At 39.2% G+C, this 24,514-nt stretch overlaps 1 protein-coding gene across 2 annotated transcripts in view; it reads left to right on the forward strand.

Annotated features, from left to right (window-relative positions):
• The window catches only part of Ube2g1 (ubiquitin conjugating enzyme E2 G1), a 54,257-nt gene that overhangs the window by 485 nt on the left and 29,258 nt on the right, over positions 1–24,514 (forward strand). For both annotated transcript variants that reach the window (XM_010611356.1, XM_010611357.1), the window contains exon 2: positions 22,192–22,294. In XM_010611356.1, the coding sequence (XP_010609658.1) occupies positions 22,192–22,294 (103 nt within the window). The remainder of the gene's footprint in view (positions 1–22,191; positions 22,295–24,514) is intronic.

The raw sequence follows: 24,514 nt of genomic DNA on the forward strand, positions 1-24,514 counted from the left end.
ATATTTTTTTTTTAATTTTAATTTTTTGGTACTGGGGATTGAACTTGGGTCCTTGCACTTGTGAGGCAGGTGCCGGAACCAATGAGCTAAATCCCCAGCCCAGGTGATACATATTTTTAACTAATCCAGTAATTTAACGAGTATTTGCTGCCAGAGACTCTTAATAGGTCTTTAAAGGGTGACATCGGTTAAACAAACATACAGAAACCCATGTCCTCCCACACTGTAGTTGGGGTAGGCTAGTTAAACAGAATAGCAAGATGTAGAGTCCCTCCGTGAAAAAGAAAACAGGGAAAGCGGATCAAAGAGGGAGTGCATAGGATATGGAGGTTATAATTTAAAATAGCTTGATATCTTATTTAATTTAGGTGAAGAGTGAACAGTGCAGAGGATGCCTTGAAGGGATGAAGGCCCTGCAGTGGGATGGGCTTTGAGTGTTTGAGGCTGGTGGAGCAGTTAGCTAAAGCCCAGAGATAGGTGATCGGATAAGGAGACCAAAACATAAGTAAGATCACAACGCCTTTGGAGTAGTGACATAATCAGAATTCACATTTTATGGATGACTTTTGGCCGCTAGATGGAGGATAGTGGTAACAAGGAAGATATTTTACATAGCTCTGCAGTGCACTCATTTAAATATTTGTAACTACAACAAAAACTTCACTAATAGTACCCCATCCTTTTTTCTGTTAGGAAAAAGAAATGCTAGTTATCCCCGGTACCCCCAAACAGACAAACAAACAAATGCTAGTTATATCCCAGTTTCATGACTGCATGACTTATAGTTGAAAAACACTGCAAACGAGACATAGCCCCCAACTTGTCAAGGAAGAAGTAAAATTTAGGATTGATAAACATGTAAAACAACTTGAAAAATTAGTATTTTGTATACACACAGACTTAAATTTAAAAAGATCAAATCATTATTTAAAATAATTTAGAAGGCCTAACAGAGCTCACTGCCTGGAGGCAGCTGCTTTTGGAAAACCTTTTGATTGAGATCCCCTGGGGCTTTACTCTGTGCATCTAAATTGCATGCTTATATTATTTATTGTTTGGTTTATTAATGGTAGACATTATCTGTTGACTTGTTGCTATGACAGATGCTTTCAGTCTCACTTCTCAGTGCTCTTCCTTGGGCACTCTGTCACTTCTTTGGGGTTGTGCCCTTAACTCCCTGCAGCCCCTTTGAATATCCTGCTATTGTCTCTCTCTTCCTCACCTGTCAGTTTGTTTTTTATCTGTTTCTGCTTTTCAGAACCATGGACAAGCTACTTAGTCTGAAAAAAATTTTTTTTCTAATTAAAAATTAGTTTTAAATTTCTTTAAAAATTTTTTTAGATTCTTGGATGGGGAAATTTAAAAAAACAGATTTTCTCATACTGGCATATTGAAGCTGAAGACAAACTGAAGATTAGGTCAGAGTTTTGTTTTGAGTATGTTTGTGTATATGTTTTAAGAATTATATAAACTGAGCACACCTGAACCCCAGTGTTCTGAGAGACTGAGGCAGGAGGATTGCAAATTCAAGCCCAGCCCAGGTAATTTAGTTACTTAGCAAAAACCCTGTCTCGGAATTTAAACGTAAATTAAAAGGCAAGAGATAAAGCTCATTTCAAAGGCCTTGGCTTATATTCTCATTACTGCTCCTCTTTCTCCAAGAGTTAGATATTTATACAATATTTTAATCTTTTTTGTTTGTTTTTGGTACGAGGGTTTGAATTTGGGACAGTGCTCTCGCAAGGTAGGCAGTGGGACCACTGAGCTAAATCCCTGGCTCAATATTTTAATCTTAAATTATAGGCTGGGGCATGGTGGTGTATGCCTTTAATCCCAGCTATTTACTTTTAATTCTAGCTATTTGGGAGGTTGAGGTAATGGGATGGCAAATTTGAGGACAGTCTAGGCTTCCTTTGTTCTTTTCTCCCTCCTCCCCATCCCCTTTGTTGTTGCTTGGGTCTAGATGTACCCCCAGAGCCTCATGCATGCAGTCTTAGGTGGGGCTGAATCTGTAGTGTGTGATTGATTCATGGTGCAGTGCTAGGCTGGAGGGCACTAGGATTAAGGGAGTGAGTGCTCCTCACCCTAAGTAGCCTAAACAAGGTAAAAAGGGTAGAAAAATGCTGTTGAGGTCTCTTGTAATGTCTTGTACCACCATGAACTGTTGACCCTCTGCCATGTGCCACTCTGCCTTGGAGCCAGCTGATTATGGACTGAAACCTTTACAAACGGTAAGCTAAATAAACCTTTCCTCCTTTAACTTTGGGTGCCCAGTATTTTGTCTCAGCAATGAGAAAAGAAACTTACAACACACCCTCCTATTCTCCCTCTCCCCTGACCCCCCACTATTTTGTTGAGACAGGGTTTCCCTAGTAGCTCAGTCTGGCCTTGAATTTACTGTATAACCCAAGCTAACCTTGAACTCACAGTGATCCTCCTGCCTCAGCCTACTGACTGCTGGTATTACAAGCAAGTACCACCATGCCTGCCCTTCCCCTTCCTCTTTAGTTGGAGTTCTTCTCTCCCTCCCCTCCCCCTCCCCCTCCCCTTTAGGCTGCTTGAATTTGCAGGGGATCCTCCAAAGTGCTGGGATTACAGGTATGGGCCACCATACCCAGCCTTCCTAGGAATCTAACCCAAGCTGTTCTCACTGAGCTGCAACCCCAGTTATTCAGTTATTTATTTATTTATGGTACTGGTGATCAAACTCAGGAAGGACCTTGTGCTTAGGAGGCAGGCTCAGCACCACTGAGCTAAATTCTCTCAGCCCTTTTATTTTTTATTTTGAGACAAGGTCTTGCCAAGTTGCCCAGGTAGAACTAGAATTTGTAGTCCTCCTGCTTCATCCCCTAAGTGCTGGGATTATAGGCATATACTATCATGCCCTGTTCAGCCTGGACAATTTAGTGAGACCCTGTTTGAAAATTAAAAAGTAATATAGTTAGGATATAGCCTAACACTCCCTGGGTCAGTCCCCGGTACCACCCTGAAAATTATATATAAAATATGTATATGTGTATTCTCCCTCTTTCAGAGTATTTAAAATAGATGTATAGCATGCTCTCATAAATTGGTACTATGGTATTACCCATATTTTGACTTTTAGGTTGTTTAAAGTTATAAATTGTTTAAGTTGCACCTAATGCTCTGATTTCTATGAAAAATATTTTGTGTAATCTTTGATTATTTCTCTTAGGATAAATTTCTAGGAATGGGTATTGCCAAGTCAAAGAAGATAAATAATTTTGAAGTTCTTACTGTCACCACTTGCTGTCTACAGTTTCACTAATTTATATTCCCACCGTCATTGTATTAAAATGTCACCTTTTGCTATGTTCTTAGTCCTACTAGGAACTTCTGAAACTATTTGGTTCTACTACGTTAAAAAGAAAATAAATTTATTTTGAAAGTTCCCAAGAAAGTTGAACACTTGACAGGTTGTTTTGTTTTGAGACATGGTTTCACTGTGTAGCCCAGGCTAGCCTCAACTCTTGGTGATCCTCCTTGCCTCAGCCTCCCAAGCCACCACACCCACAGGACTTGATAGTTTTGAGTGTGTATGTGTGTGTTTTAAGGGTATGAGTAATTTTTGATTTTTTTCTTTTTGTGGCCTCTGTGAGTTGAACCCAGGGCCAGTGTGTGATAGGGAAGCCTTTTACCACTGAGCTAGATAGGCAGTCCCTATGTTTTCATTTTTAATGGCTATCTTTACACATGAAAATTTTATTTTTAACCATTATTTAGGCTTGTCCTATATTTTCTTTAACACTTAGCTGATTTTAGAAATAAGAACCATATGGGTATTTTGAAGATAGCCTTGAATTTAGAGCCTAGGGATCGTGGAGAAGTTTTTGGAAGAAACTTGACAACATTTGATTGAGAAACAATTGCTCTTCGGTTTGTGCTGAAAATCTGTTTTAATTTAGAGTTTTGTTTGTAGCTACCTGAAATATGGCCAGTTGCCTTGTGCTCTAGAAGGTGTTACATTACTATACATTTCTGTGAAAGTACTTTATAATGAGTAAAACTTTGTAGTTGAGATACATAGCTCATTGCTCTGGGTAATCTGGTTAAACGAGTATTTCCATGGAGAGGCGGATGTAGGATACTTAACCTTTTTTCCTGATGAGTTATGCAATGTCACCAGGGAATTTCTTAATATTTGGCATAATTCTACTAGGAACCTTTACTGGTGATAGTTGAATTCTTTTTTTTTTGAGACAGAGTTTCACTATGTAGTTGAGACTGACCTGGAACTCACTATGTAGCTCAGGCTGGTCTCCAGCGATCCTCCTGCCTCAGCCTCCGGAATGCTGGGATTACAGGCGTGTGCCAACACACCTGACAGATAGTTGAGTTCTTTTCAAGGAAAAATTAAGTTAGATTTTAGACCAAGAGAAATTACTGAAATTTTAGGCTATATATTTTTTTTACTTTCATGGGCACTCCAGGTCCTCCTTGCTCTCTTGAAGTTCCTTGGTCTGCCTGTGCTCCCTTCAAACTCCTCTGCCTCTGCGCAGGGTTCCTTCTACTGTTGCTTGATGATCACACCTACTCTATGATCCTGACCACCAGCTCTGCCCCGGTCACCTCTGAACCACCAGCCTTAACCGCTGTCTGGAGCACCAGACAATGAATCCACCTGCTCTTTCACAGCTTCACCTGCAAACTCCATAGTCCCCTCACTGTCAGCACACCCCACCCGGATCAGCGATCTAGTAGTCTCCCAAGGCAGGGTTCTTCACTGCCTCCATTCTCACATGCTAAGACTACCTGGCCTGCTGAGTCCATTCACACACCACTGCCCCAGCTCAGACCCATCCTGTCTCCTTGGACCACGACAGTCAAGTTACTCATCGTCTAACCCTAACCCTCAGCTCCACTCACCTGCTAATGGCTGGCCAACACTGAGGGATTCAAGGAGGACCCTGTCTCCCTGCTTCCCAGCTTCCCCGACACCCCACCCCCCAACCAAGAGGGCTAGTTTGGCCTTGGTAGATAATGGTAAGTTCCCATTTAAAAGTCATGACAGGAAGGGCTGGAGATTTAGCTCAATGGTTCTGCTGCCTGCCTTGGAAGCACAGGGTCCAGAGTTCAATCCCTGGGACTGAAGGGGGGGGAAAAAAAAAGTCATGACTGGAAAGAATCATTCGTGTCTCTCTGTGTGTGAATATATACGAACACACACACACACACACACACACGATTCTGAGATTATTTTTATTTTATTTTATTTTTTTCTGATATGGGGGATCAGACTCAGCACCTTGTGCTTGCCAGGAAGGCATGGCACCACAGATTATTTTTATTAAAACTTGGACGGATGCTTCTATGAATAGATAAGTTACAAATGAAAGTTGCTGGGATTACAGGTGTGTGCCAACAGGCCTGGATCATTTGTAATCCAACACAAGAGTATTAAGGACAGACACAAAATTTCTCATATAGAGTTTTTAATTTTCTCCCAGTACTGGGAATTGAACCCAGGGCCTTGTGTGTGTTAGACAAAGGCTTTACAGACCTACAAACCCAATCTCCCCCTGCCCCTTTAAATTTTATTTTGAGACAGAGCCTTACTAAATTATGAAAGCCGACCTCAAGTTTGCTGTCTTCCTGCCGTAGCCTCCCAAATAGCTGGGATTATAGGTATGCACCATCACTCCTAGCTATCTATAAACTTAAAAAAAAAAAAAGTTTCAGTTAAATTCCAATTTATCATGTGTTTAAGGTTTATTTTTTAGGGGCCAGGGATTTAGCTCAGCGGTTCAGTGGCCTGCCTTGCAAGCACAAGGACCTGAGTTCAATCCCTGGTACCCCCCCCAAAATTTTTATTTTGTAAATGCAAATATATAATTAATTTTAGGGTTCTTTGTTTTGCAGCAGAAACCAAAGCCCAACTGTAATGAACCAGGAAGTAAGAAGCATTGCAATGTCCTTTTATTCTGTTTTATTTTACCTGTTACAGTCAGGACACAGGGCAGGGCAGTGAATTCAGACCAAAATCTTAATACGTTACTGTATCTTAGACATTGTGATGATCTGTTAATCAAGATATTTATTAATTTATTTGACATCATGTTCACTAAGCCACTCAACACCTCAACACAGGAAAGAGATTTTTAGTGTACATAAGGTATTAACATGCTTGTTGCAGAAGACCCAGAGAACAAAAATAATCACAGCTTGTACATTTACTCAAAAAATTACTTTTGTGAAAAGTATTCCTACTTTTGTTTGCTTTCTAAATATAACACCAGCTTATCCAATGCCTTGGTTCTAATTCTGGTTCTCAGCAGGGAGAACTGAACTAGCCAGTCTAGTCCAGACTTTGCATTCCCATTTTATAAAATGATTGCTTGCAACCTGGTGGAACTTGATATTGTTTCCCAGCCTAAGAAGTCTGGTGATCTATTTGGAGTTATTTCTGTTGTATCTTTTTTTTTTTTTTTCATTGAGTTTATTGGTACTTTTTAAGTATACAGTATAGTTATATTCATCATTGGGATCTTGTACCTTTACATGACAGATGTTGGTTTTCATTTTTCCCCCATACTCCTGCCCTCCCTTCACCCCCCAACCCCCTATTTACAAAGACTTTGTTTCCATTTTTTTCCTTTTCTCATACTTTTTCTTGTCCTTTATTTCCTTTCCCCTACCCTTCCCACTTCCCCTACACCTTTAGCTCCTTCCTATTTTACATTATCAGTAATACAATTTGGATCTTATTTAGACTTTTAGTTTTTCACATCAGAGAAACCATTTGGTATTTACACATGTGTGTCTTATTTATTTCACTTGAGTATGGCCTCAGTATGCATCCATTTTCCTATGAATGACTAGTTTCTCATTCTTTATGGCCAAGTAATTCTCCATTTTATAGAAAAACCACATCTTTATCCAGGCTCCAACTGATGAGCAGTTGGGCTGTTTCCAAGTTTTAGCCATTACAAACTGTAAAACATGGGTGTACATATATCATTGTGGTATGATTATTTTAATTCTTTTGGAAAGATACCCAGCAGAGGGATAGTTGGGTCAAATGGGACCTCTAATCCTAGTTGTTTGAGGTGTCTCCATATTGATTTCCACAGTGGCTGCACGAGTCTGCGCTCCCACCAATAGTGGAGAAGGGTTCCTTTCTCCCCAGTTCTGCTGTATCTTTAACAATGAGAATTGTGGTATTGGCTTCCTTGCACTGCGCACAGACTAAAGTGGGCCTTTCATCTGGGGAGAAGCTCCACAGAAAACAAAGGAGAAAGCCTTCCTATAGAAGAAAGAGAAGGCAGATTTGTTCCCAGAGGTCACATACTAAGGCAAGGACAGCAAATGTCTCATGTGTTTGGTGTGAGAAATTTTGAGTTTATGATTGGTTATTAATGGTGTTTGTTTTTGGGTGTGGGCCACATCAAATGCTTGAAGGTAGGATCTGCAGAGGGCGGTAGGAAAATGCTTTGCTTCCATCTGATGTGCTCTACATTTATCTAGTTTATGTATTGCACTTTTCTTTTGGGTTATAGTAAAATACAGTGGAAGGCACATAACAAAGATGTTTTTCTTTTTTGTGGTACTGGGGTCAAACTGGGGGTCTCATACATGCTAGGCAAGTGCTGTACCACTGATCTACATCCCACCCCTAAAATTTACCTCGGTACACTGGGATTGAACTCAGGGCTTTTGCTCTGAAATCTCCACACACACTTGGTATGTAGTCCAAAGTGGCCTCCGGTGAACTGGCAGCGATCCTTCTACCTCCACTTCCTGTAGTGCTAGGATTACAGGGGCTGTTACCATGCTCACCTTATTTTAACATTATTGTGCAGTCAGATCTCCTGCTGAAACTTTGTACCCTTCTATCTCCAGCCATGGCAATTTCCTTTTGTGTCTGCTTTAGTTTACTTAGCATAAAATTTTCAAAGTTCATCGATGTTGTAGAATATATCATAATTTTATTCCTTTTTAAAGCTCAATGATATTACCGTACACATTTTTTGTTTATATATTCATTTGTTGATGAACACTTGGGTTTTCCCATTTTCCTCTATTAATTATGCTTTGTATGAAGATAAGTGTACAAATACCTATTTGAGTTCTGGCATTTAATTACTCTATATAACCACAAGTCAAATTGCTTAGTCTTAATTTTTTTGTTTGCTTTTTGTGTTTTGTCTTTTTTTTTTTTTTTGAGGCAGGGTCTCACTATGTAGTCGAGACTGACCTGGAACTCACTATGTAGCCCAGGCTGGTCTTGAACTCACAGCAATCCTCCTGCCTCAGCCTCCTGAGAGCTGAGATTATAGGTGTACACCACACCTTGTTATTTTATAATTACTCTACTTTTTAGATTTTTTGTTTTTGTGTTTTGAGACAGGGTCTCACTATGTGGTTGAGACTGACCTGCAACTCACTATGTAGCCCAGGCTGGCCTCGAACTCACAGTGATCCTCCTGCCTCAGCCTCTTGAGTGCTGGGATTACACTCATGCGCCACCCCGCCCTGCATTGCTTTTTGTGTTTTTGAGACTGAAATCCACTATGCAGTTTAGCCTTGAACTGAGGATCCTTCTGTCTTAGCATATGTACAATACTCATGGATCTGTTAATTTTCCCTTCCCTCCCCTCCCCTCTCTCATTCTCCTTCTCCTTCCCCCTGCCCCTTTTTCCTTCTTCTCTCCCCCTCTCCCCTTCCCGTTTCCTCCCCGCTTCCCCCCCCCACACTCATTTTTGAGACAGGATCTTGCTATATACTTCAGCCTAGCCTGAACTCACTATGTGACCCAGCATGGCCTTGAATTCCCAGAGAGCCTCCTGATTGAGCCTCCTAAGCCCTGGGATTTCAGGTGTGCACCATTATGCCTGCCTCCCCCCAAGGTCGCTATATAGTTCATGCTGACCTTGCACCATGTTGCACAGGCTGGCTTTGAATTCCCAGCAGTCTTCCTGCATCAGCCTCCTGAGAGCTGCTTGTGCCACCATGCCAAATAGAGATCTATTAATTTCATTCTGTACTGCATTAGACAAGTGCTATAATGTTTAAAAAGCAATATTTAAAAGATACATAGTGGATACACATAACATTAACAAAATAAAGTAAGACAATTAAAATAACAGTAAACAATTGAAGATTTACCCAAGTGTTACTACTGCTGTGAAGTAAAAGAGAAACCATTGATGCAGTCTGGTTCATTGTGCCTTAATTCAATGAGCTACTGAATAATCTTTCTCTTAAGATTGCAGAGGGGATTGTTATGAGCTATCTGCCAGACCAACAGGATTAAAAAAACCTACAACCCTTGGGACTTTTGTTTCCTTTTATTGTATTCTTATTGACTGATTTACACCATATCCTAATGTGTCATCTTGAATTTTTGAATATTCATGTCATGGTGGCAGTTAGCTGCACAACCATTATATTGTCAGCAAGATGTAAAGCAACAGCTGCTTCTTTGTCTCCTTTTCCTCTTTCTCCTTGTCTTCCTCTCCTCCTCCTCCTCTTCTTTTTCTCCTTTTTCCTTTCTCCTCTTTGTTCTCCTCTTCTCCTTCCTCTTTCCATTATTCTTGTTCTTGTTTTTCTTTCTCCTCTTGCTCTTTGAAGTACTGACAATTAAAACCTAGGCTTTTGCATTGAACTCCCCACTTCCCCCACCCCTAGTCAGGATCTTAGAAAGTTACTCACGTGGTCCTCCGGCCTCAGCCTTCTAAAGTGTAAATCTTCTTTTAAAGATTTGGCAGTATTTGTGATCCCTTTCTTTCTTTTTCCCCCCACTAAAAATGAACACTGTTGATCAAGATTCTTGATAGGAGCTTCCCAGTTTTCAGCATTCAATCTGGAGTTCTTGGTGAAATCTAAGTTTTTTTTCCTGATGATTTCTTCAAAATGTTGATACTCAGCAATAGATTGAGACACCATTTTCCTAGGCATTTCATTCATTTTTAGGATGTAGTGTGAATTGAGGTACCTCCTTAGTGCCATAGCATTTGTTAGAATTTTATCCTGTTAGAAATTGCATAAATGTATTAATAAGCTTGTGATGGCTCCTGACTGTTGCTGTTTGGGATGCAGTGGTAGTGCAGTTATCAGGAGACATAAATAATACAATTTAACATCACTGGAAAGATATTCCAAGACACTTGTCTCAGAGGATTACCTGCCGGCCTCTCCTTTCCTCCCCTTTCTTCTCCTTGAGAACCCAGGGTCCTCATACTGAGCTACATCCCCAGCCCCTTATCTTTTTATCTTGAGACGGTCTTGCTAAATTGTCCAAGCTGGGCTCAAATTTAGGACCCTTCTGCCTTAGCCTCCCAGAGCATTAGAATTATAGGCATGTGCTACCTTGCTCAGCCCAATTTTGGGGGGGTAACGGGGATGGAACTTGAGTCTTTGTGCTTGCGAGGCCGGCGTTGGCACCACTGAGCAAAATGCCCAGCTCCCCAACTTTTTTTAAATGGGTGTGCTTTTGCGGGGGGCCCTACATATGCTCACTTGTGTTTTCACAGGGTATGTAGTTTTTTTAAGCTGTTTTTTTAGCTTAACATGGATAAAGTGGTAACTATGAGTATAAAGTTTAAATGCCTTTCCAGTAAAGGTTTTATTTGCACACACACCATTTCTGATCAGGCATCTGGCTCCTTTCTTTTGCTAATGTGATTATAAGGAGGAAAAAAATACAGTAAAAGTAGGGATTTGAATTTGGGAAGTGTATATATTAGTGCCACTGTAGCGAATGGTCTGAGGGAGGAGTTTAAGACATGAGGATGTACATAGGAAAGTGAAATGTTACTACAGCATATCTATTTCCACAGTCATAATTATTATTCCTCTTTCTGGAAGACCTCTTGGATTGAAACTGGCATGGCCTGCAATTTAGATTATTTTCTCTTTTAAGTCAACAGAGAGGTTGATCCTGGTTAGAGGAAGTAGTGAAGGGATTAACACTGTGCTTTAGTATACATTAGTGGGCATGCATGTAGCGTATTATATGTAGCTGTAGTGAATTTAAAACAAGTGTAAAGAAGATAAGTGACTAATTTTATCTGGAATGGAATATTTTAAACTTAGGAATTTCTTTTATTAAATCTACAGAGTTTTAAAAATGTTTGTTGAACTACTCACAAAATTGTCTTCACATTCTGCCAGCACTGAATTTAGAATGAACCCTTGCTTCCTTGAACTGTCCTCCAAAACACCCAACAAAAGCCTATATGCCATAAGTTCTAACGCCCTCTCACTGAGATGCCCCTTGCTGCAGTGAATAATAAAACCCAGCTTGTTCAACCAGAGATGTTCACCTCACTGTAACACATTGACAGCATCTAATATGATGTGTATTATAGACATATTTCTTCCAGTACATTAAGTGATACTGTTGTTTGTTTTTTTTTTTTATACTTAGGAATAAAAATGCATAAGACTAAAAAAAAAATGGTCAGTTCATCAGTGAGGAAGACCATGAAAAGACTGTCTGCTTTGACTGAAAGCAAGAACAGGGTGGATATGAATGTCTTCACTATCCAGTGTTTATTGATGATTTAAAATTAAGGTTTGATTAAGCTGGTTGTTCACATTGATAACACACTGTTATGCACACCTTAAAAATATTTATTTATTTATTTATTTTTTGCTTTTTTGAGACAGGGTCTCACTATGTAGTTGAGACTGACCTGGAACTCTACTATGTAGCCCAGGCTTGCCTCGAATTCACAGCAATCCTCTTGCCTCAGCTTCCCAAGTTCTGGGATTACAGGCGTGTGTACCACCACGCCCAGCCTTAAAAATACTTAAGAAGAACACAACTAAAGGTTTGGTAGGAAGGCAGTTTCTTGCTTTAGTATCTTTGGAATGGGATTTATTTAGGATTGGTTTTATCATTGGACTTGGTATAACAGCTGCTAAAGATAAGCTACAAAAAACTTATAATGAGCTGGCAGAATTGAAATTGCTTTGATAATGGTGAGAAAGTATTTTGTTTTACTTTTTCTTTTTCTTTTTTTTTTTTTTTGGAGACAGGACCTCACTATATAGTTCAGGCTGGTCTTGAACTCACTATGTAGCCAGACTGGCCTCAAAATTATGATCCTTGTGCCTCAGCCTCCTCATAGCTGGGATTACAGGCATGCATCACCACACTTGGCTTTTCATGCCATTTCAAATTTTTATCTGCTTGTTGGTTGCTGACTTACATAATTGATGAGCGTTTGCATGTTGTCAATATCAAGTGCTCCACGGTCCCTTAAACTCTGTAGGTTAGAATTAATAGAAGGCAGGGGCAAGGAGGACAATGATGGAAAAGGGACATGATATATAGTTCGTGACATGGAAAGGGGATATGCTATCCTAACTTTTATTTGATGACACAACTCTGCATATGATTTCTTTGTGAAGTAATTTCTTTCATCCATTTTAAGCTGGGAAAATAGAGTTTAAAAAAAGCCACTAATGAGCATAAGAACTAGGGGTTTTCTGTTGGCTTTGGATTCCATGCTCTCTCTTTTTGTTTTTGGATGCAGGGAGGGACTTACTATATAGTCCAGGGTGGCCATGAACTGGCTGGCTGTGATCTTCCTGCTTCCCAGTTGCTTGGGTTACAGGTATGCACCACCATGCCTGGCTCACTTTCACTTTTATTAATATTTTTACAAAGCTTCACTGCTAGTTCTTTACCTAAAATTTTCCTATTCATACAAGCTAGTATTGTAGAAAATTAGAGCCATTTAGGGTGCTTAATTTTTAGTTCTCAAGTGAATTTAGGGCTGGGCTATTTAGGCTTTAGTAGCCACAATGAAATTGTGTGTAACTTGTGCCCCTACCTTCCTGGTACAGTAGATGAAAGCCAGGGTCTCATGCATGCTAGCCAAATGCTTATTTTATTACTGACCTATATCCCAAGACATTTTTTTTAAAAAGACTTATTTGCCCAGGCTGGCCTTGAATTTGAGATCCTCTTGCTCAGCCTTTCAGGTAGCTGGGATTACAGATGTGTGCCATCACATTGACACTTTAGTTTTTTAATTTTGGGGGGCGGGGTTGAGGCAGGGTCTCACTATGTAGTTGAGACTGACCTGGAACTCACTATGTAGCCCAGGCTGGTCTCGAACTCATAGGGATCCTCCTGCCTCATCCTCCTGCCTCAGCCCCCCTGAGTGCTGGGATTACAGGCTACAGGCGTGCCGGCGCACATTGAGACTTTAAAAGTCTCCCTTGGCTTTATATTTCTTTTTCAAGTCTTTAAAAAATGATACTGTTTGAGACTTTTTATGAAGCTTTCCTTGATTTTACATATATATTAAGTAGTTGAAGTGAATCTGAAGCAAAATAAAAGTTTAAGAACCTATTAGAAGCTGGGTGGCGCACCCCTGTAATCCCAGCACTCCGGGGGCTGAGGCAGGAGGATCACAGTGAATTCGAGACCAGCCTGGGCTACATAGTGAGTTCCAGGTCAGTCTCAATTACATAGTGAGACCCTGTCTCAAAAACAAAAAGAAAGAACCTGTTAGGAAAATTTTGAATGTGATACTGTTCTTGCAATCGAGGATAAGGAGGAATGCAAAGGAGATGTAAATTTCACATGGAGGTTACTAAAAAGAGGGTAGTAGGTAATATACTGTTACATGAAGTGGAGTAACTCACCTAGTTTTATTGGGCACAAACGTGGCAGGGTAATAAGTAAAAGGAAACTGGGGTTTGAAAAATTTATATTGAGGAACCTTAATTTGAGCAATACTTAAAAGTCAGGATGAAGTAAAGTGATCAGTGATTCTCATCCTTAGGTAATAATGTTAGGAATAGACTCCCTTGGTCCTCCATATCCCTGCCATCCCGGAAATAAATTTCCCTGGTTTCCTATCCCTAGAGTGGTCTGATCTCTGCCACCACTAGCAGAGAGTCACACCCCTCGGGTGTCGTGGTTGTTGGTAGAAGGAATGCTGAGAGCCACTAACAGCCTCTAGCCCAATCTCCTCTGAGATGTAAACTTAAAAACAAAAGCAAAAACAAAACAAAACAAAAAAACGCTCTCCAAATGATCAGAAAGTATTTTTATTTGGAAGTGACAGGAATTGGAACTAAACTTGGTTCAGACAAAAGATGAAATATAGGTCACCAACCTCCTTGTGTACCCCCCCCCAAGGGATTGAACCTAGAGCCTAACTGAGCTACATATCCAACTTTTATTAAAGTTTTGAAACAGGGTCTTATTAGGACACTAAATTGGCCAGGCTAGGCTTGAATTTGTGATCCTGCCTCAGCCTTGCAGAGTGCTGGGATTACAGGTGTGTGCCACCATGCCTGGGTTTGAAAATTTTATTGTGAACAAAGTTTATGGAAGGGCAGGAACAGTACCTGTATAAGAAAACCAGATCTTTTTTCTATTTTCTATTTCTTTGGCTTTATTCTCTTGTATTACTAGCTTTCTCCTTGAGATTTGAACTGTGGCTGTTAACAGCTCCAAGGCTTTTATAATGCTACTTAATAATTCACATTGATTTTTAAACCATTCAAAGTCAGAACTACAGAATGGGGGTTTACTTTTTAAGTGTACTCTTCATTCTTTCTAGTTTTATTCTTTTTTTTTGTTTTGTTTTTGTTTTGAGACAGGGTCTCATTCTGTAGTTGAGGCTGGCCTTGAACTCACTATATATCCCAGGCTATCTTCAAACTCAGAGATCCTCCTGCCTCACAGTGCTGGGATTATAAGCATGTAGCACCACACAAGGCCCTTTAGTCTTATTCTTTGTTTGTTTGTTTTTTGAGACAGGGTCTCACTATGTAGTTGATACTGACCTTAAACTCACTATGTAGCCCAGGCTGGTCTTGAACTCTTACAGCGATCCTCCAGGCCTCAGCCTCCCGAATGCTGGAATTACAGGCGTGCGCCACCACGCCAAGCTAGTTTTATTGTTAATAACAACTCTATCTTAGCAAGTTTGCTCATGCATTATTTTTATTACTTTTACTTATTCTAATTAATCATTACTCAAGGACATTTCCTTGTACTTGATTTTCTTTTTCTTATCAGCCAACAGTGACTTCATAGGATTTGAAGTCTTAACAGAAAAAAAAAAAGCACAAATATGAAAAGCTTTACATTATCACTACCCCAGAACCATCTCATGCCTCCTCCCAGATATTCTCACTTCCCCTGGAAGGAAGGGAGGGAAGGAGAAAAACTATGTTCTGATTTCAAACACTAGTGATTAGTTTTGCCTTTTTTAGAACTTTAAAATTTTGTTTTAGCATTCATAACTCTTTTGGGAAAGGAAGATCTTTCTATCCCTTTCTAACTGTAATTGTGTCTACAGGTAGCACTTAGAAAAGACTTTTTTTTTTTTTTTTTTTGCCACATCACAACTCTGATGTAATGCCTTAGGAATAGAAATCAAAATCTAAGTGCGGGTCTTTCTTGGTTTAAGAATTTGGATTAAGCAAGTTGCATTTTCATGTTTTCTAGCTGTTTTGTCTCTGGTTTGCAATTGCTTGTTTCCTTGTGTGTTTCTCTTCTTTGATACAAAGTAACTTTGTATTAGACATTTTCACCTGTTAATTGTTGGGAATACTTTTTTGCACACTGTAGTTTGTATTTATAGCTTACCGCTGTAGTATACTTAAAATATTTTTGAGTAGTATAATGTAACTTAAATTTGCATCTCCATCTCCACTCATGGTTGGGTAAAAATGGTGTATATTTTTTAGTTTAGTTTTATATTATACTCCATCTGGATTTGGATATAGTGGGGTACTCGTATTAACCTTTATTTGCAGTTAGGGTGTTTCAACATCTTTCAGCCTTTCCCATTAAAAAACTTGCTTGAATTTCAATTAACCTGTGGCTACTGCATTTTTCCATCTACCCTCAAACTTTCAGAGAAAACTTTCCATTTGTAGTTTTCCACTTTCTTTTTGTCAGCTTCCTGTTGCCTGCATGGATTTAGCTTTATTAATACAGTGAAACTGCTTATGATAAGCGCAGCATTAGCTTTCTTTTTTGCTAAACACAGTGGGCCAAATTTAGACCCCCTCTTTCCTGGGTAGTATTTTATTTTAAAAATTATTGATCGATTGATTGAGACAGGTTCATACTATGTAGTTTACCCTAGGCCTGAACTCCCTATGCTGGGATTACAGGCATGTACCATTATGCCTGGCCATTGTATATTTATTGTTGGCTACTTTCTCCTTGCCATGTATATCCTTTGATATAAATTATTTGTTTTACTTTATTCTTCCGACTTACATACTTGTCTTTGCAGTCACTTATGCAGCCCCCCCCCTTTTTATTTTTGCTTTTTTGAGACAGGATCTCACTATGTAGTTGAGACTGACCTGGAACTCACTATGTAGTCCAGGCTGGTCTGGAACTCAGCCATCCTCCTGCCTCGACCCTCCTGCCTCAGCCTCCCGAGTGCTGGGATTACAGGCATGCGCCACCATGCCCGCTGCCGCCCTCTTTTTTAATCCCCTAGATATTGGTAATTTTTAGAATTCATTCAGTCACATCTGTGATTAATTGATTTAGTGAGACTAGAGATTGAATCCTTTACATTGAGCTATGTCCCCAGCTGGCTGGCCTTGAACTTACTATGTAGCTGGGGCTGTCCTGAAACTTTACAACAATCCTTTTGCCTCAGCCTCCCAAGTGCTGGGATTACAGACATGTGCCATGCCTGGCTTTTTTTTTTTTTTTTTTTTTTTTTTTTTTTTTTTTTTGAGGCAGTGTCTCCTTGAATTGCCAGGATGGGCTTGAACTCACAATCCTCCTGCCTCAACCTCCCAGCATGCTGGGGGATACCAGAACCTGGCCATCCTCTCCAATTTAGACTTAACGCTTATCCTGGGGTGACTATCAATCTTATAATTTCACTTATCAGTAATATTCTTGTAGCTCTCAAGTCTCTAGCTCAGATTTCTTTATTACCTTATTTGTCATTGTCCAGAGATTGAACCCAGGGGCTTGCACATGTTCAGCAACTGTTCTGCTTTTGAGCTGCATCCCCAGTCTTTTTTTAATTTTGAAAGAGGTGATGCTAAGATGTCCAGCCTGAGCTTAACTGGGGATCCTCCTGGAATTATAGACATGTGCCCCCACACCTGTCTAAGATTTTTATTTATTTATTTATTTATTTGTTTATTTATTTGTATCAGGGATCAAACTCTGGTCCTTGTGCTGGCTGGCAAGGCAGGCAGCGGCACCACTGAGTTAAATACCCAGCCCTCTTATTTTTAATTTATTTAGGTTTTTTGAGACAGGGTCTTCCTGTGTAGTTGAGGCTGACCTTGAACTTGGTCTGTAGTCCAATCTGACTTCAAAATCACAGTGATCATCCTGCCTTAGCCTCCAAAGTGTTGGGATTACAGGTGAGCACTACCATGCCTAGCTAACATTTCTTTTTAAAACAATGTTTTATGCCCAGCAGGCATTTAAAACCTTTTTCCTGTTGGAGGTATAGCTCAGTGGTTCCACACTTGCCTGGCAAGCGCAAAGCCTCGAGTTCGACTCCTGATCTAAAAAAAATTTTCCTGTGTTTGCTTTCCGTAGTGAACCTGTATGTCATTTAAGAAAAGTGAGGTCGAGTTCACATAATGCATAATTATATTCCAGTATACCATCTTTACAAGTGTTTAGTGTGTTCATAGTTTTATGCAACCACCAGTTCTTTCTAGTTCAAAACCTCTTCTTTACTCCCTAGCCTGTCCCACACACACTCACATCCAAAACAAAGCTCCCCACATCTACATCTTTTCTCCCACTGCCTATCCACTGGCAGCCTCTGATTTTTTTTTTTCTGTGTCTCTTTGCCAATCAGGATAATGTGTTACTTCATGTGTCTGGCTTCTGTTATGTAGCCTAGTGCTTGTAAGTCTCATCTAAGTTGTAGTATATATTAGTACTTCATATTTTTTTATGGCTGGTTATATGTATATGCCACAGTTTGCCATTCATTGATGTACATTTGAGTTTTTTCCACTTTTTGAGGGGGTGGGGGTACCAGGGATCAAACTCATGACCTTGCGCTTGGAAGACAAGCGTGATGCCACAGAGCTAAACCCCTGGCCCTCCATTTCCTTGCTATTATAAATACTACTGCTGTTACACATTCATGTACAGCTTTCTGTGAGGACACATGTTTTTGCTTCTCTTGAGAATATACCTAGGAATGGAATCGCTGGGTCATTCACTAACTGTTCATCTGAGGAGTTGTATGTCACTTCTGGTTTAATACTTACACTGCCAACTTTAATAGACTCTTATCTTTTAAATATTCCTGTTTTTGTTCATTGTTTCTATCACCTTATACTTTATATACTTTACAGAATTCCTATAGTAGATACTGTAATAGCTTCCTTTTAGATTTCTTTGCTCTCACTGTGATCTTATGTATATCATCTCCTACACACTAAAAGATTGGTTTTTGAAAATGTAAATCACATGAGGTTACCACATTGTTTAAAATATAAAGCCCTTCAAAGGCTAATCACTGCCTTCTGGATAAAATCCAAACTTATAAAGGCCTTTTCCTGTCCACCTTCTGCCAGTCTGTCCAGTTTCACTTGTGCCCCCTTGTTCTAGTCATAGACTGAGCTCAGTATTACAAGTTTTTCACCTGCTTATCTATCTAAACCTTGCACTCATGCCACCCAAATTCTTTGTTTTAATCTTTCTTTATAGAACCCTTTTTGGATTGTAATGATTCCATTATGTGCTTTTCTTTTTTACCTGTTTATTCATTTGTTAGTAGAAAGCATCACTGCCTGTTTCTTTCTCTGGGAATCTAGAGCAATTAGTCAGGTGCCAGGTATTGCATTACAGGTTTAAAAGTATAATGAGTACAAATTTAACAGAAGTCGAAGTTTAAAAAAAAAAAATTTTGTAGATCTGTTAAGAAAGGTCTCATGGAGGGAGATAGTACTTAAATTAGGTCTTGAATCATTTGTGAATTTATACTAATGACCTTCTTAGGTGAGTTAACCCTATTACGTAGGTTTTCATGGATCTAGATCTAGGAGAATTTTAGATGGGGCATGGTAGCGCGTGCATGGAATTCCAGCATTGGGGAAGCTGCAGCAAGAGGATTACTGTAAATTCAGGGCCAGCGTGGTGGTTTTGTTAATCCTGCCTCAGCCTCGTAAGTGCTTGGATTACAAGAGTGTGCCATTACACCTGGCAAAAGTAAGATGTTTGATGTTCTACTGCTTTACTTATGTATTACTTACATGAAATGAGCAGTGAACACAATCGTGCCGTAGAAGAAAAGCATGGAAAGAATATGCCAGTTTCAGAACTTAGAATATACTGACAAAAGTGAGAAGCAATTATATCTGTTTTGTTGTTGTTTTGAGACAGTCCTGTTAATGTAGGTTAGGGTGACCTTGAACTTACTGTGTAGCCCAGGCTGGCCTCAAACCATTGTCAATCCCACCTCAGCCTCCTGAGTGCTGGGAATTAACAGGCATATGCTACCACACTTGGTAATTATATGCTTTATGGAATGTGTAAGGGAATTTTCAAGGGTAATTGCAGAGTTTACTCACCAACATTTATAAAACTTTTAAATGGACTTTTGTTGGAAAGTGTAACAACCTGGTATGATTTCTGGAGAAATTAATAAAATCTTCTATGAGATGATGCTTAGGTACAATATTGGAGAAAATGATCTATGTAAAAATAATTGTCCCTTAACATCCGTTGAGGATTGGCTTCAAGAATTCCCTTAGATATCAAAATCTGTGAATGCTCAAGTCTTTGAGTAGTCATTGAAAACAGCTGTCCCAATAGCATTTGTCTTACAACACTGCATCTTTCAGTTGACAGTACAATGAGTGAGGCTTTCCATTTGTATTAGTCACTTTACTGTCATTGGTACCTAATGCATGACACAACTTAGAGGAAAGGTTTAATGTGATTCACAGTTTAGGGGATTCAGTCCGTGGTTGGCTGGTTCCATGTCAGAACATCATAGTGGAAGAAAACTGTTCACCTCATGGCAGCTAGGAAGCAGGAGGGAGATAGATCTTCAAAGAGCATGCCCCTAAGGTTGGGGATTTAGCTCAGTAGCACTGTGCCTGCCCCTCAAGTGCAGGGTCCTGAGTTTGATCCCTGGTACCAAAAAGAATAAAGCGTGCCCCTGCTGACACACCTCTTCCAACTGGGCCTCACTTACAAACAGAGTATTTAGCTATGAACTCATAATCCACGCATGTGAGCATGGCACCTCATATAATCCAATCACCTTCCAGAAGCCCTACCTTTGAACACATGAGACTTTTGGGGGAGACAATATGTTTAAAAATAGCTGTTTAAAAAAATTTGTTTTGAAATACAATACTGATTTTAGCTAATTTAGCTATTTTGCTCATCAGGCAAAAATATTAGACATAACGAAATTTAAATTTTAGAAAAGAGTGCTTCATGCTTAAATATAAATTTTAACTCTTGGCTCTCTGTATGTTTCACTACCATGGTGGGATGATAAATCCTAGGCATTGAAATAATACCATCTCTGATTCCTTAAAGATTTACTACCTTCTCGGTTACGAGCACACTTTGTTCAGTCTTTCATAGCACTCTGTATTGTATTACACTTTCTTCCATGATTAGATGATGGCAGGCATTAATGAGAATCATGCACCTGCTCAGATTCCCAGCGTGTTCTTTCTGAGTCTCTTTTCCCACTTCCCAGTTTGAGCCAGCAAACTCTCAGCCCCCCTTGGCAGGTAAAACAATTGATAATGTTGTTGGTGATTGATATATGTGCTCAGCATGATAGTTGGTGATGGCTTCAAAAATATATTCATGTATCAGTATTTAGTGAACTGTGCAACAGTGGCAACTAACCTATGGCAAGTGCTGCAGTGGACTGTTTGGTTTGTATCACTAAATACTCTAAAATGTTCACCATCACTGCTATATAATTTTAAGTATGTAGAGCTCACTCAAAGTCAATTATACTACATTAAAGCCACTGAAAAAAATCCTTGCTTGGCATGGTGGGACATGCCTGTAATCCCAGCTCCTGTGGAAGTTGAGAGAATTATAAGCCTACACAACATAGTGAGACTCCATTTTTAAAAATTTCTCATGTGTTAGGTCCATTATTAATGGATTAATTTGTTCATTACTTTATAAAGCACTTTTCCCACAGAAATTATTTTGGATCTACATCCCTCTTTAACTGTTCCTCCAAGATCTCTCCTTTCCTATGCCCACCCCCCCCACCTCAGTTTTCCATTTTAACGCTCATTGTCGTTTATGCCAGAAAACTCTTCAGAAGAGAAAAACCTCATGTTGCCACAGCCATTCTTGCAGGTTCTAGGTACTCTTGGGTTCTGGTAGCTGTGGCCAGCAGAGGGATCAACACACATAGGCCCGATGGAGTCCGTATTCTTTGTCTACAGTGGTGAATCACAGGAAAATACCAACTGGAGTCATGTGTCTTTGGACTATAGAGGCACGTCAAATTGATAAACATGTTAGTATAAATGAGAGTTATATAAAATGAGAAGGTATTTTAGACACTCTGTCAGTGTTTTCTGAAAGTATGCCTTGAAGACCATAGCTTAAGAATTACCCTTCCTACGGCTGGGGATTTAGTTCAGTGGTTCAGTGGCCTTCCTTGCAAGCGCAAGGACCCGAGTTCAATCCCTGGTACCAAAAAAAAAAAGAATTACCCTTCCTGTTTTGATTTTTAATACCTCTAAACTAGAATCTCTGAAGGATGATTGGGGATATTTGCTTTTAACAAGTTGTTGTTATTGTTGTTGTTGTTTTAAAGAAGGTCTAGTTGTGTAGTTCTGGTTGACCTTGACTTCACTGTATATATAGCCCAGGCTGGTGTTGAATTTGTAGCTATCCTCTTGTCTCAGCCTCCCAAGTACTGGGATTATAGGCTTGTGCCACCACATCTGGTTTAACAAACTATTTAAAAGACCACTATAGAAGTATCTAGAGTGCTAAGACCTTGGTTAGCTACCAGGACAGAAGATGGTAGAAGTTGATTTTTTGAATAGTCTGCTTTACCCATTGCCTTCTTGTAGTGTGGAAATAGAAATGTTTTGGTCATTAGGTAGCATTTTGTCTGATAAGGTATATCCATTTCACAGTTTGAAATTAAAACATGTAGGCTCAACTCCTCTAAATAACCTTTTGGATAGAAGATTATATATATGCTTGAAAGTTTTAATCAAATTTTTCTTTTTCTGCAGAACTCAACAAAAATCCAGTGGAAGGCTTTTCAGCAGGTTTAATAGATGACAATGATCTCTACCGGTGGGAAGTCCTTATTATTGGGCCTCCTGATACACTTTAGTAAGTATAATGGAACTTACATCTTCAAAATTTACTGATATTAAAACTACTTTAGCAAATTGACATGAAAGGGCAGGTGAAATGACTGTGTCCAGTGTAATTTGTACTGAATTTGATCATGTCTAGTGTTTCTGTGTTCTGCTTGAAGCTTCAATGTCTAAAACCTGTTGCTCATAAAACATAGTTTCAGAATATTACAGAAATATTGTTTCAGAAAGTCACTACTCTTGATACTTGGATAAGTTTATTTCTATAAAATTATCTTATTGTAAGGTTACATAAAAATAGCACTTTTTACTTACATCCCAGAAAGTAAAAGATTAATTTTCCAGTATCAGGGAAGAATTTTTCTCTCATCCCTTCACTTGTGCTTACTGTGCCTTGACCCCAGAGGGAAGATCATAATATTAATGAGCAAGGCTTTATCACTCTTAACACTTTATCAGTTGGTAAAGCATGGCATTACATATTTCTGGGAAATTTTCAAATGGGTATATTGTACATTTCAGTGTTTTATGAAGACTGGAAAGAACTTTCAAGGTCATCTATTTTAGTGGCTGATTGGATCTTCACAGAATACTGATTAGAGGAAAAAGTGTTCTGATCCTAGAATAAACTCATGGTCACTTTTCTCTAGTTTATAAAAGGTTACTGTTACAGTATAAAATGATGCATTAGCTAACTGACTATCAGTTTTTAAACCAGTTATTTAAAGATATAAATTTGAATGTATTGGTACCAAAGAGAAATAGAAAAATAATTTCTTAAATATGTCATTAGGACATTTCTAGATTTAAAAAAATAAAAAGCAGTCTTAACTATTTTCTGGTCTATTTACAAATTAACAAATTTTCTATCATTTATTATTCTATAAGTTTGAATTATCACTTCCTGATGATGGTGACTGGTATAAATTCTGTGGTTTTTACAGAAATTGATGTATTACAGGGGTGGTGGTGATGAAATTTTCTCAAAGCCACCATAGGGATAGATCTACATCTTGGCTTTCTTAGGGATTACACTTCCTCACTCAATCTTATTCCTCAGTGGTCCTAAATAGGGGAAGGATTTAGATGCATCAGATATTCTTTTGTGATGGACACTTACTTTTTTTTTAATAAAATGATAACTGCCCCCACCACCTGTTGGTAGAAAAAGTATTATATACCTGGGCACACTTAAGACATATAAAATGGAGCTAAAAAAGATTTATACTTTGTCACAGCTGTTGATAATTACAATTTTTGCTGATACATTTCCTGGTGTCATGTTTGAATTGATAAGTTTTGCAACCTGAGATGGCTTAATGCTTTTTGGGCAGATAAAGAGTAGCCATTGGAAATCATCTTAGAGGTAGTCAGTCCCTCACACCCTTACTATTATTTGAAAGCCAAAAAAAATTTTTTTTGTGTTTTTGTTTTTGTTTTTTGAGACAGGGTCTCACTGTGTAGTTGAGACTGACCTGGAACTCATCATGTAGACCAGGCTGGTCTCAAACTTACAGTGATTCTCCTGCCTCAGCTTCCTGAGTGCTGAGATTACAGGCATGCGTCACCATGCCCAGCTGAAAGCAAAATTTTTAAGTTCAGTGCACAAAACTGTATAATAATCTAGTCTATGAACTTAATGAAATTTGTATCTGTCCTGCATTTGTTTTAGCCACATTGGCTAAGGGGGAGACATTGTAACATATCAGTGATGAGAATTTAGTTACTTTTGTAGTAGATATAAGATGGAAATTCTCCCTAAACTCATTTCTGTATAATGCATTGCGTAAGGACTCTTTACTGAGCTTTAACTCTAAAGGCTCACTGCATTCTTACATGTTTTTCATAACATTGCTGCAGGTATTATTAGCTGGTCCATGTAAGCCTTCCATTCCTCCAGCTTCATCGAAGACAGCCACTTTGTAATGCCATTCTAAAGAACAGGTCACTTTTTTCACTAATAAAGCCCATTTTTTGCCTTCATTCTACCTCTGCATTATGTACTTGCTGATGAGAGATATTGATAGCCACTTGCAGTGTGACTTTGAAACACATAGTTAGCATGAGCATTAATTTAATCATTATAGTTACTGACATGTAGCGCCACCAGTGAGGATCAAATCCAAGCGCTTTGCACTGAGCCAAATCCCCAGGCCTTAAAAATTATTTTGAGTCATGGTCTTGCTAAGATAGCTGGGCCAGGCTCAAATTTAGACCCCACTTTCCCCAGCCT

The sequence above is a fragment of the Fukomys damarensis genome, unplaced genomic scaffold (assembly GCF_012274545.1).
Source record: "Fukomys damarensis isolate Sample0158 unplaced genomic scaffold, DMR_v1.0_HiC HiC_scaffold_13, whole genome shotgun sequence".
NCBI classification, from domain to species: Eukaryota; Metazoa; Chordata; class Mammalia; order Rodentia; family Bathyergidae; genus Fukomys; species Fukomys damarensis.